This window comes from Haliotis rufescens, unplaced genomic scaffold (assembly GCF_023055435.1).
Source record: "Haliotis rufescens isolate VD_foot unplaced genomic scaffold, xgHalRufe1.0.p SCAF_1, whole genome shotgun sequence".
Lineage (NCBI taxonomy): Eukaryota > Metazoa > Mollusca > Gastropoda > Lepetellida > Haliotidae > Haliotis > Haliotis rufescens.
Window position 1 is genome coordinate 72,643,910 of NW_025963779.1, and position 14,082 is coordinate 72,657,991.

The window sequence follows — 14,082 nt, forward strand, 5'->3', positions numbered from 1 at the left end:
AACATGTTGCTTTCCATATATAACCGGTCTACACGTCAAATACAACGCACGTTAGAATTATTTAGCTTTATGGGTTTACTATTTTAAAAACTGATTGATCACGAAGAAGAAATAAGAGTATACGTAAACAGATACTTGACAGTGTGGAAATGTTCTCAATGAGAACGCAAGAATTTGTGCCAATGACGCTCTTGAAGGTGTAAGACTTCAAACGCTAAGTAGATCAATAAGTCGACCACAATTAGCGTCCAGACGAAGCGAAGCTCTGGGAAAAAGCTCAATTGAGATAGAAATTGTGAAAAACATGTGGCTTCTCAATGAAGCTGTGTTGTGGCCGTCAATCAGTAGCCGACGTGTCCACCTGCAGGTCGGATCCGTCTAATTTGTTCTGTAGCCAGAAATGGCCAAAGGAGTAAGTGGATTAGCCGTTGTCAAATGTGACGTTAATCGCCCAGCTTGAGATTTATTGTTGATCGAGAACATGGATGGAGAGCTTTAACGCCCTATTTTTTATTTGCAGATCCGTCTTCAGTGGGGCTTCCGTGATTTCCGCGTAAATCCTTGTCTTAAGATTTCCACAACTACGATAAAAACACGTTTAACAATATTTACAACACAATTTCGCTTCAAAAATCCTTGACGTATAGTTTTATGCGGCACGGTAAATACGTAAAAATCCATGTCTGTTATCCCTTTATGTTGATATTAAAATAGAGAGTATGTACGTGTTGTTCGAGTACAGCGATACATGCGTCTTGAAATGCTGTTTGCTATTCAAACCATAGTGATGGGGTTGTATTCGTGAGTTACATGCTGTTATAATGCTTAAAAGTATATATTTCATGTATTCGCTGATCCTTGGTTCGAATCCCGGGTTTAACCAGATTATGATCCTCGGTCTGTCACATGAAATGGGTTTGTCAAGGTGGTAAACCACCATAACATCTGTCATTTCGGTTTTCCCTTCACTTCAATGTGACTCACCGTAATAACACTGAACTACTATTCAAAGCGGCATGAAACCAAATTTACTCCATATAGTAGACAAATATTTGCGTTTACGTACCTAGCACTGAGGATGAACATTAAAATCACGTATTCCTCTGAGTCTTCACTGCCTCTAATTAAAGTCAGTCATGCGCATGGTTTGTGCCATTCCAGAGCAAATAGCTCAACATATGCAAACACGATACCCGTGGCTGTACATAAGATATAGGATATATATGGTGATGCGACATTTGCAATGACAGGGATTCCTATGATCTCCGACACCAGGGAAATGACCTATGTGCGTTACATGACGCTTATTCACGACGATGAACGCAACACGAATACCGCATTCACATAACTCATTCTACGACCTACTTCTGGGTTGTTAATGTAATCATGAATTGGAGAGACATTCAGCTGGCTCATGTTGCACAGTTACGGTGAGATTTTACAACAACCAAACGACGAACACAGACTTTATTATCTATTGTATATGTGACTCACTCTAAACGCGCAGATCAACTGTTGAATATCTTTTCGAGAAGGAGTCAGGACAATCGGTTATGGATCGACATGGCTTTCTGTAATTTTAGTCAAGATAACATGGGAGGGAGCCTTTTTGTATTGTTTGCCATAAGAGGAATGGGCATTTACTGGGTGATCTCGGTGACTTGGTTATTTGCATGTAATCGTATCCCGACGATGTGGAACCTTGCCGGGGCGGTCGGGTAGCCTAGTGGTTAAAGCGTTCGTTCGTCACGCCGAAGACCCGGGTTCGATTGCCGACATGGGTACAATGTGTGAAGCCCATTTCTGGTGTCCTCCGCCGTGATATTGCTGGAATATTGCTAAAAGCGGCGTAAAACCATACTCACTCACACACTCACTCACTGGAACCTTGCCACTGGTTTGTTTGGTAAAGACTCGATTAGTTTCTAAATATCTGGAATATTGATGACAATGGCGTTAAACGGTTTCACATCCACACTTGCAGCCTCATTGCCTGACTGCAGTTATGAGCAAGATTTTTTTGTGGTACCTACTTTGACAACAAACGTAAATGTCAATGCTAACTGTATACGGTGTCTGTGTCGCGCATATTATTGGTTTGATTGTTTGTTTGTTTGTTGTTTAACGCCGCACTCAGCAATATTCCAGCTATATGACGGCGGTCTGTAAATAATCGAGTCTGGACCAGCAGTCCAGTGATTAATATCATGAGCATCGATCCACGCAATGGGATCGATGACATGCATCAACCAAGTCAGCGAGCCTGACCACCCGATCCGGTTAGTCGCTTTTTACGACAAGCATAGTCACCTTTTACGGCAAGCATGGGTTGCTGAAGACCTATTCTACCCCGGCATCCTCACGGGTCGTCGCGCATATTAAGACAGGCAGACGGAGACAGGGATGGTTGTAGATTATTACATAACAATACTTGATATTTACATGTCTAGTACTGTACCTGGTAATGTAACATATTGTGCCGGGTTCAACGACTTACAGGTCACGTGTCAGCGTACGACTGATCCGTGTGGTGCGATGTACCGAATGAAATGAGTTTCCGTTTTTATCAAAAGACAGAATTGACATCGCGTGATTGTGGGAGAGGGTCGGATAGACCGAAAACCGGTCAGAGAAAGTTTAATTAAATACGATATTATCGGTAACGATTTTATCACGTGATCGGGGATTTTACTTTTGACAGTCTGTGGAAGACTCAATTAAGTCGAACATATTAGTCAAGCGTTCTGAAATGACTTCAAGTTGATATCTCTGCGCATAAAACTGTCATTACCTTATCGGACACTGACATGGTGAATTACCCCGATACAGGTTTTAATGAAGAGTCACTCTATCAGAAGAGCAATATGCTAATAATGCTAATTCAACTTATTCATGGTCCTTCTAAACAGCGTCCAGACACGGCGTGTGGCGGAATAGCGATGCAGGGATCCGTCGTGCTGTTTGTTAAACTCGTTCAACGAACCTAATTAGCTTTCTTTGAGGCTTCTCAGAAGCGAACAACATGCTGTTTGTTTCGTGTCCATTGCGGAAGTTAATGATGGACTCAAGGGCGGTCAGACAAACCCTGACCCTCTTGTTTTCTACATGGTCATGTCTCGATGATACAGTTGACAGTGCACAAAGTGACCTGCTCTAATATTTCTGATACGTTAAATGTATACGACTATCTATTTTAATGAACATACCATGAAAACAACCGAAGGCATTCATGGGAGGCCTTAGAAACAGGAGACGTGCTGCGTGGTATTGTGACTGCAATGTAGACTTCACTTTGCCCACCTTGCGGCAATGTCGTATCAGAAATGGTGATGAGGAGAACCAATAGCACACCGAGAAATTGAGAGTACTATTAGAGGGGTTTTTTTATGGCATGAATCGTGGAAGTTCGAACGACTGATAGGAATTAGAATAAAGATGTTTAATTTAAAAATGCAAATACTTAAAATGTGTGCATCTCAAATGACGAGATGTCGACATTCGACAATATATATTAGTTTTAGAGACAGTTAATAGCCATCGAAGCGGCGTTAAACCTTACTCACTCACTCACCCACACGCTCACTAATTTTTATCGTACACAAAAGTGGTTATAAACCTTACGAACAAACAATGTACCAAATATATAGAACGTTAGAACTGCTGTCCATAAGGCACTATCATGGAATTATGACAGATATGGAATTATGACAGATAATAAATACACTGAGGCAAATCTGAAAAAATAACGTGAAACAAATTTTGAATCGAATGAGTGTGATTGTTAAGTGATTGATTGATGAGTGTGATTGATGAGTTAGCGCTGCACGATTGGTTTTCAGACAAACAACTTGAGACAAGGAACAACAGTTATGTAGGTTTACATTCAAGATCTAGGTGCTAAGGCGGTTGTAACTTCCATACTTTGACATATACACGACCTGGATGCTAAGGCTTTTGTAGAATTCGACACTTTGACATGGACAAGATCTGGGTGCTAAGGCGGTTGTAATTTCAACACTTTGACATGAACACGACATGGGTGCTAATGCGGTTGTAATTTCAACACTTTGACATGAACACGACATGGGTGCTAATGCGGTTGTAATTTCAACACTTTGACATGAACACGACATGGGTGCTAATGCGGTTGTAATTTCAACACTTTGACATGAACACGACATGGGTGCTAAGGCGGTTGTAATTTCAACACTTTGACATGAACACGACATGGGTGCTAAGGCGGTTGTAATTTCAACACTTTGACATGAACACGACCTGGGTGCTAATGCGGTTGTAATTTCAACACTTTGACATGAACACGACATGGGTGCTAAGGCGGTTGTAATTTCAACACTTTGACATGAACACGACATGGGTGCTAAGGCGGTTGTAATTTCAACACTTTGACATGAACACGACCTGGGTGCTAAGGCGGTTGTAATTTCAACACTTTGACATGAACACGACATGGGTGCTAATGCGGTTGTAATTTCAACACTTTGACATGAACACGACCTGGGTGCTAATGCGGTTGTAATTTCAACACTTTGACATGAACACGACATGGGTGCTAATGCGGTTGTAATTTCAACACTTTGACATGAACACGACATGGGTGCTAATGCGGTTGTAATTTCAACACTTTGACATGAACACGACATGGGTGCTAATGCGGTTGTAATTTCAACACTTTGACATGAACACGACATGGGTGCTAATGCGGTTGTAATTTCAACACTTTGACATGAACACGACCTGGGTGCTAAGGCGGTTGTAATTTCAACACTTTGACATGAACACGACATGGGTGCTAATGCGGTCGTAATTTCAACACTTTGACATGAACACGACCTGGGTGCTAATGCGGTTGTAATTTCAACACTTTGACATGAACACGACCTGGGTGCTAAGGCGGTTGTAATTTCAACACTTTGACATGAACACGACATGGGTGCTAATGCGGTCGTATCTCTCGTACTTTGACATTGACCAGACCTGGGTGTGAAGGCGGTCGTTACCTCTAAACTTTGACATTGTTTGTCACAGTTTGTTATGGAATGAAAATAAATAACGAAGACATAGCTGCTTAGTTCTTAATATATTCATTTAGTATGAAGTTCTGTTCCACATGCTAGTACCTTTTATTTATTAAGCGCTTGCATGAGACAACTACACTGAACAACAAAAGTTCCTGTGACATTGAATTAGATTTAATGCAAAGTTATGTTTTTTACCAAATCTGAAACAATTTCGGTTTGCAACAGATAAAAGACTCCTGTAAGTGTTCAAATGGTTTAATTTGTCATACTGACTTTAAAAATGCGTGATTTCTTAAATAAAACATGAACGTGCCAACATGTTAATTTACAGATCAATAGCGTGTGTGTCCACCTCTGGTTGCGATGCAAGCAACACATCTTCGTCTCATGGAATGGACCAGGCGTCGCACAAAGTCCTGTGGGATATCTGTCCATATCTGCTGGAGCATGTTTCGAAGTTCCTGGAGTGTCTGTGGAACACGTGGTTGACGTCGAAGGCGCCGATCCATCTCATCCAACATGTGCTCGATTGGTGAGAGATCAGGGGAGCGAGCAGGCCAGGGGATGACATTCACGTTGTTTTGTTGAAGGGAATCCTGAACAAGTCAAGCAATATAAGGCCGGGCGTTGTCATGTTGAAAGGTAATGCCTGGGCCATGACGACGCAAAAACGGTGGAACAACAGGGCCGATGATCTCGTCGCGGTAGCGCTGTCCATTGAGATTTCCCTCTACCACTCTCAAACGGGTCCTCTGTCTTGCTGTAATTCCAACCAATACCATAACGCTGCCGCCCCCGAACCGATCTTCTTCCATGACACAATGATTGAGGTAACGTTCACCTCGACGTCGGTACACTCGAATCCGTCCATCGCTGTGGCTGAGGTGAAAACGAGACTCGTCAGTGAATAGAACGTGTCCCCACTGCATGGCCGTCCAGCGTAGACGCTATCTGCATCACTGTAGACGTGCTTGACGGTGGTTTCCTGTCAAAACGGGACGTCTGTCGGGTCTTCTGGCGACAATCCGTGCACATCTGAGGCGACGACGTACGGTTTGTGAAGATATTCGTCGAAGGCCATGAATGCTTCTTGCAGTCACTGTTGCTGGCTGGAATCGATTTCGTAGGTGTGTTGTTCGAATCAAGTTGTCTTGTCGATTATTAGTTACGCGTGGCCTGCCACTGCGAGGATGGTCTCTGCATTTGTCTCTTGCCAACGTTGCAATAAACACCAAATGGTGTTTCTGTGGACGTTAAATTGTCTTGCAACATCACGTTGACTCGATCCTTCTTCAAGCATACCAATGACTAGCAGGCGCTCATTTTCGGACATGCATGGCATTTCGTAATGTTGAATAATAATTTTATTGTTTTTCTGAGAGGTTGTTGTTAGCAAGATGCTAAACAATACACATGGAATCCCGTTAACGCACATGTTTTTTATACCCATTCTTGGGTAGTGAAATGCATGGGGCTTGCATTAAAGTCAAATTTTGCATGGAATGCATGCTTTTCTGTAGCAGTTGCGTTTTTGTGACTTGATTCCATACATGTACCAAATTTTACTTGTTTGAAAAATACACTTAAATATTGGAGTATCAGGAATCGCCATTACCGAATACGATTTTTGCTCCAAAGTAAAGCAAATTTTTCGGTAAGGTCCGCGATTTTTTCTGAAGACATAATGGTTTGTTATCGCGAAGACCTAATCAGATGCCTGATGTCTTTCAAAATGTTTTTTTACTGATAAATGCATCTCCATAAATATAGGCTTAATTGCACGTTTTTCCCAAACGTTCCACTACCAACGAAGTGTGATTTCCTTAAACATTCACGTTGAGCTTCTACTGTTAATCATTTAAAATATGGACATATATGCCGTCGGCATGATTTATCACTATCTACGAAGCACGACAGAAGAGAAATTGCTTACCCTCGAACCATCCTCCGACAAGGAATCATCCATTTCCCATTCAAGGACGTGTCACAACTGGTGTATTGCAGGACAAGCGTAGTCTCGCGGTTAATAGTGTTCTAGATAGTGACTCATACTCGACAAAAGGGATGTATGTAAACAATGATTTTTCACCTGCGTCATATACAACTCCATCATTGATAAAACTTCCGTGAAAGACTACATTCACATAAATTCGTACTTAAATTTAAAGCAAAAGTGACATCTGGTGTTGTTTTGATAAACATTACAATAACACAGATGACTATGCCCTCCCGACACGTGCCGAGCTAGGGTAAAACAACAATTGTACACAGCTCATTGTTTCCCACTGACCGATAAACCAGCTGTTTCGGAGATAGAGGTTGCTTCAAGGTTAAATCCCCTTGTCATGCTCTATCGCCGTCAGATATTATCACCCATTTTGTGGAAGGGACAACAAACAATAAAACCACGAGGGAGAGGGTGCAGATATACAAAGTATGGGTGTAGGTTAACTGGGACATAAAAGAGCGATTTCGGTTCTCAAAGCGTTTGTTCATACGTGAACAATACGGCACTGGTTGAAGATAACGTGAGGTTCATGTTTGGGAATAGACTTCAGTACCAGTTGAACAAACAGAGAAACGAGCAGGTAGAGCGTTTTAATGACCTATTGTTGAAAGTATTGTGAAAATATTACAATTGAGACCACAAATAACCAAAGTATGTTAAATTTTGGAAATCGAACACTGGCCTTTTACGTGAACTGTTCGAACGCATTCTCCATTAGACTAACGTCCTCCCCATATATTTATTCGTGTTCTGAATTTAAACATATCATTATTTTGAAAGTACAGGAAATTACAAGTTTAATGCCACTGTAAATGATAATAGATGTGTTTTGAAACATCTGGTGACATTCATCTACTCTGCAATACATGTGATAAATATTGATTGTGTATTCACAATATATTGATTGACATTAGCTTATATACTAATGCTAAATAAAGCAGAATAGGGAAATGACATTGGGACTAATACGCATCATTATCAACAAAATGTATTCTCATATTAAGCACAGACAGACATACGGACAGATAATTTATTTGAGTCGCATCTCATATACACATGTAAAAGAACATGAGATTGTAATAATATCATACATGAGCCACTCTGTAAGTGTAATGGGAGCTTGTGTATATATAAGTAGAAGTGTATATACACCACATAAAATACAAGGGTAACATACATGAACATTCAGTAAATATAAAGCGGTATTACCTACAAAGAAGACATCTACGTCTCTTGAGAATATAAAACAGGTTTTTACACATTTACACATTAGGTGATTATTGGTAAACAGTTCTGAGAGCTTGTCAATATCTGACCACGCTTAACAATCTTGACAGGTGGCTCTGGTTTCTTGGTGTAACTCATATGTGAGGTCGTCCTATACAGGACACTGTAGCATTACATGCATCTCGTCTTTGATACATACACAGGGGGCACACGCATTTTTCAAAAGGGAGATCTTCATGCCGGCCTGTTTCCAGTCTCATTGGTGCTACACCACACCGGAACTTCGATAAGGCACTAAGGTAACACCCGGGGGGTCAAGCTGGCCCCCTAGACCTCAGTACTGTGGGTGCGGTAAGTGCGGAATTTCCCTGTGGTATTTGCGACCCGGCGGCTCCAGTCACCTGTAAACGAAGCTTCCAGGTGATCGATAACTGCTCTTGTTGCTGATAGTGGAACTTGATCTTGTGAATAGAGGTGATCACCATTGTTCTCGGGGAATAACCTATGGCCTCTAAGAGTCCAGTTTTTGCAGCGGGGAGATGAAAGGTTGCCATCCCACGTTCACATCTTCTTATTGAGTCTCTGATCATTCATGTTCTTGAATCTGCACCATTGTCGTAAGACTGATTGGCTCTGATTTATGCCATCCCAAATCTCCAAGTACTGCATCAGTGGATGTATATCTTCCAACTCCCAAAAAGAAACGGCATGCTCGATTCTGAACTGCATTGATAGACGAGAACTCTCTTTGACCCTAGACTGCCGCTCTATATGTTATTACTGGTAAAACCAGAATGTCACACAATTTTGTGAATACATTGCAGGCAACACCTCCTATCCCGTTACACCTGGCAATTACAAGACCTAGTGCTCTACCTGTTGCTTGGGCAACAGTTGTAGCCGTAATATTGTAGTCTAGATGGTCATCCAAAAGTAGAGTGAGTGAGTTGGGTTTAACGCCGATTTTATCAGTATTACAAATATATCGCGGTGTGTCAGCTTAATGTGGGAGGAAAGCCCGAAGTGATGCAGGTCTCAGACGTTTACCACTTCAATGAAACCCACGAGCACGGGTATGGTGCTGACAAACCCAGAAACATAACGGGGCGAACCGGGATTCGATCCCACAATGATAGGTTTCTTGCGTGCCCAAGGGACGCAACGCTGCACAGCGAATCGCGGCGCCTAAGACGACTGGGCCACCCGTGCCCCCTCCAGAAGTAGACCCAGGTAATTATATCTGTTAACAGTTTCAATAGGTATATTACCGGCTGTAAAAGTACCTTGGGATCTCGGCTCAGAAGGGTTACTGAAGCGCAGAACTTGGATTTGTCGGCATTGATACCTATATTATTAGTTTTACACCATGAACCTAGGTAGTTGAGATGGTCTTGCAAGCCTTATTCTGTTGCTGCCATCAGGACAATTTCGTCGGCATATAACATGCATACTAGCTCATTGTCAATCTGGACGCCGATATTGAGGCTCATCAACATCAGTTCTAGGTCGTTCATGAATACATTAAACAAAAGAGGAGATAATAGACATCCCTGTTTCACACCGCTGTGCTCGCCTTCTTCTTTTTTCTGTTTTCCACAATGTTACTCAGACTTTTTAAATGATCTATGATGCTTCTCCTCTTTCTGCATCCATTTTGCTCCTCAACAAAGAGATTATTTGCCTCAGCCCAACTGGGGAATCTGCCGTTTAGAACATGTCAATATATTTTAAATACACAGGATGTCAATGTTATACCCCGGTACGCCACAGGGTCTCTCTTGTCCTTGGTATATGGATTGGGTACTCGAGGAATGATACCACGACTCCAGAATTTAGGCATTCGTCCACTGTCATAACACATATTCAAAAACTTGTGAGAAACGGTACAAGACTATGGGGTTTAAGAATTTCAATGGGTAGCTCGTCCTCTCCTACTGATTTACCATTTTTCATAGATCTGACTGAGAATTCAATTTCAGCCCATATTTCATCTCATATACCACAAGCAGACACTGCTGACATCAGTCTACGTTGTTTCACCACAAACTTCAAAATGCAATGAAAACAAAGAAAACAATCGTGACATCCACCTATAAGATGGCACCACAATCTATAATTGTTATCAATCCTTGTACAGATATACGAGGAAGAGATTGAGGTATCCGCCAATACGATGTCACCACAATCTATAATTGTAAGCTATCCTTGTACAGATAAACCAGGAAGAGATTGGGGCATCCACCTATACTACGGCACCACAATCTCTAATTGTTATCAATCCTTGAACAGATAAACCAGGAAGAGATTGAGGCATCCACCTATACTACGGCACCACAATCTATAATTGTTATCAATCCTTGAACAGATAAACCAGGAAGAGATTTTGGCATCCACCTATACGATGTCACCACAATCTATGATTGTTATCAATGCTTGTACAGATAAACCAGGAAGAGATTGAGGTATCCACCTATACGATGTCACCACAATCTATAATTGTTATCAATCCTTGAACAGATAAACCAGGAAGAGATTGAGGCATCAACCTATACTACGGCACCACAGTCTCTAATTGTTATCAATCCTTGAACAGATAAACCAGGAAGAGATTGAGGCATCCACCTATACTACGGCACCACAATCTCTAATTGTTATCAATCCTTGAACAGATAAACCAGGAAGAGATTGGGGCATCCACCTATACTACGGCACCACAATCTCTAATTGTTATCAATCCTTGAACAGATAAACCAGGAAGAGATTGAGGCATCCGCCAATACGATGTCACCAAAATCTCTAATTGTTATCAATTCTTGAACAGAAAAACCAAGGAGACTGAGGCATCCGCCAATACTATGTCACCACAATCAATGCAATGAAATGGCTTATACATCTTGACTCAATGAAACCACCAGTGGCAGGTGTATGACTTTCAGGCTATTCACCGCCAGTTGCTTGTAGTGTTGGTTGTTAGAGTTGGTCCATTGTGTTGGCTACCACAGTTATGTCGATAGAGTTTGCCGGTAAAGTTAGTATATATAGTTCGTTGAAATAACTGGCTGATAGCGTTAGTTAATGGTGTTGGTTGTTAGAGGTGGTTGATAGTGTTGGTTGTTAAGTTGGTTAACTGACTAAGTGTTGGCTCTTAGATGTAGTTTTTAGGGTAGGCTGTTGGAGTTGGTTTGATATAGTTGGTTGATAGTTGTGATTGTAAGAGTTGGTTGACAGTGTTGACTGTAGGAGGTGGTTGATACAGTTTCTACCATGGGCCGTAGCCAGGTGATCAGTTCCAATGCAGTCTGCAATGACTCACATTTTTGCTTCTCAGCGACCAATTTTCGTTTTTGATTATTTATCAAAACAACGGACCCGATAACGTTCCAAGATATTAGGAGGAATATGTCACGTGAAATTAAAAAGTAGAGACCCATCTTTGTATGTTGTTCCACCGCCTACACGAGAGCTGTATGCTGGTCCGTATGGCATTGGTTACCCACACGATGAGGAGACTTGTATAACTGATGTTAAAATATAGGGGCCCAGTCGTCTAAGGCACCGCATTTCGGTGTGTTGTGTTCCGTTGGCACGCCAGAAACCTATGATCGTGTGTTCGAATCCCGGTTAGCACCGATTATGTTTCTAGGTTTGTTAGCACCATAACCGTGCTCGTGGATTTCACCAAAGTGGTTAACGTCTGAGACCTGCATCATTTCGGCCTTTCTCCCACATTATCATTTATTATATGAACTGGAATACTGTAGTAGTAACAGTTCAAATCGACATTAACCCCATCTCACCCACTCCATCAAAGGCATTAGGAGAGCGTGGCTGTGTCCATCCCTTTAGAAAGACATTTTCCAGGGACTATTAAAGCATTTTACATAGTTTTTACATGATAGTAATTAATAAACAAATGCTTATATGGTCGGACTGGTACAGTTCATCTTCTTTGGCAGATATTTCTTATAATTGTGAAAAAGGTTTGGTCGGTTTTCTTGCTATGATCAATTAAGAAACGTATCTTTAAATTTGTATTTCAAACCATCACGAACTCCGGCAAATGTGATGATTGTTTATATTCTCAGAACAAAATATCAAATACATTTCAGTGTCGTATTACGAAGCTGACATTTCAGGTAACGATGAAGATTTGAGCTGCTTTGAGTCAGACATTCTACTCGACTGGCATTTATAAAACGGAACATTACCAGCAATTCCATTATCTTAAAATGCATTCCTTAAATGATTTCATATTCATGGGTGTACTAGAAGGTTTATACTGAAAATATAAGGTTTTATTTTCGAAAGTGACAATAAGTCTTAATTCTTAAAACATAATCGTGACAGTTATATGGATCGTGAATCATGTGACCTTCCATCAACACTGCCCACGTCCAAGTGTAGATACACTTTACAAAATAACCTTGATATATACAGCGAACTCACAAGGACCATCGGATATGTATCGAGTTATTAATATTTCGTGACAAGCTGGGTACCGATATTAGACTATAGGATTCTGTCAGGATAATAAAGTCCCATCGTCCTAAACGATATATGAAAACAAAGGATTTGATTTGAACGAAATCTAATTATAAAAATTTAGAGTGACATAGAATCCTAGCAACAAGACTGTATGACAAGAGGGATTCAACTTTCCCTTTATGAAGAGCAACATGACAGCAGCTCCAGCCGTTTGTGTCTACACTTAGCAACAGTCGCAGTCCGACGCAATTCCTTATTTCGACTTCTACCATATTTTCCCATGTTTTTTGCAGGTGAACAGTTGACTTGCCCCTTAATGTGTTTGTTCATTATATAGTGGGAATCGTACAGTCTACTCTACCTTTTGTAGAGATTTCATGTGAATATGGAAAGGGATCTGAGTAGTAATCGTATGATGCTCTTTGAAATCTTGGCAGAAAGAGCATGCTCAGTTGTACCTCAAAGGTTTTGAAATGTAGAACTGGAGCTGTAGGAATATTGCCCGACCGAAGGGAAAGTTTACTATTGTAAAGCTGAAGTCATCTCTCTTGTCATACAATCATGTGGATAGTGTTTTGTCGCTCCGAATCTTTATGCATTGATCTAAAGATGAAACAGATGAGGCGGCCTCACTGGTCTCCTTTATTCCTAGATCGGGTGGTAAATCAGTGAAAGGGAATTGCTGATGGGAATGGGAAACGCATGCTTAATATGCTTTCAGCCAAGATTTTTTATGAATATGGAAAGGTTGTTGTCACTTGAACCTAACATTTGAACAAAATATTACAAACGTTAAGAAAACGTTACTAGGCTGAAAACAGTTCAAAACACAACTGATACCCGCATAGAAAACATGGCCATGAAAGAACTATTTTCATTTGTAGCCACTATCAAACCTGAGTACATACTTTCTTCTGCCCGGCAGTTTACGATGTCACAGAAGGCGAGCCTGTTCAATTCATATGGCGTGCGTCCAGACAAAAGTGATAATCGTCTTACTCATAGTTAACACAATAATAGCACACATTTAATCACAATATTAAGTTAAACCTGCATATAGTAACGACGCTTATAATGATAATATCCTTTGGTGTGCCATCCTACAGCTGTAAATAGTGAACAACGTTCAAAATATATTAAAGTAACCATGCACAATTCATCTAATTCCTTATTTTGCTGTCGCACACTGAGCGCATAAAAATCGGAACAGAGATAGTAACAGAGGCTAAACTAAAGCGGATGCAAGCTCGAGAAATAAGCCGATTTATCTAGGATTGGGAGCAATAATAGCTCACCAGCTGGTTGTCGACAAAACAGATGCGA

The 14,082-nt window shown here is 41.0% G+C and overlaps 1 protein-coding gene across 2 annotated transcripts in view; it reads right to left on the bottom strand.

The window, feature by feature from the left end:
- LOC124139734 (thyrotropin-releasing hormone receptor-like) overlaps positions 1-14,082 on the bottom strand; it is an 80,165-nt gene that overhangs the window by 12,937 nt on the left and 53,146 nt on the right. The window contains exon 1 of one of the 2 annotated variants that reach the window (XM_046507034.2): positions 6,973-7,157. The exons of the other annotated variant lie outside the window; for it this stretch is intronic. Coding sequence (XP_046362990.1) covers positions 6,973-7,005 — 33 coding nt within the window. The 5' untranslated portion in view covers positions 7,006-7,157. Of the gene's footprint in view, positions 1-6,972; positions 7,158-14,082 lie in introns of those variants that run through there. 2 annotated transcript variants of the gene reach the window in all.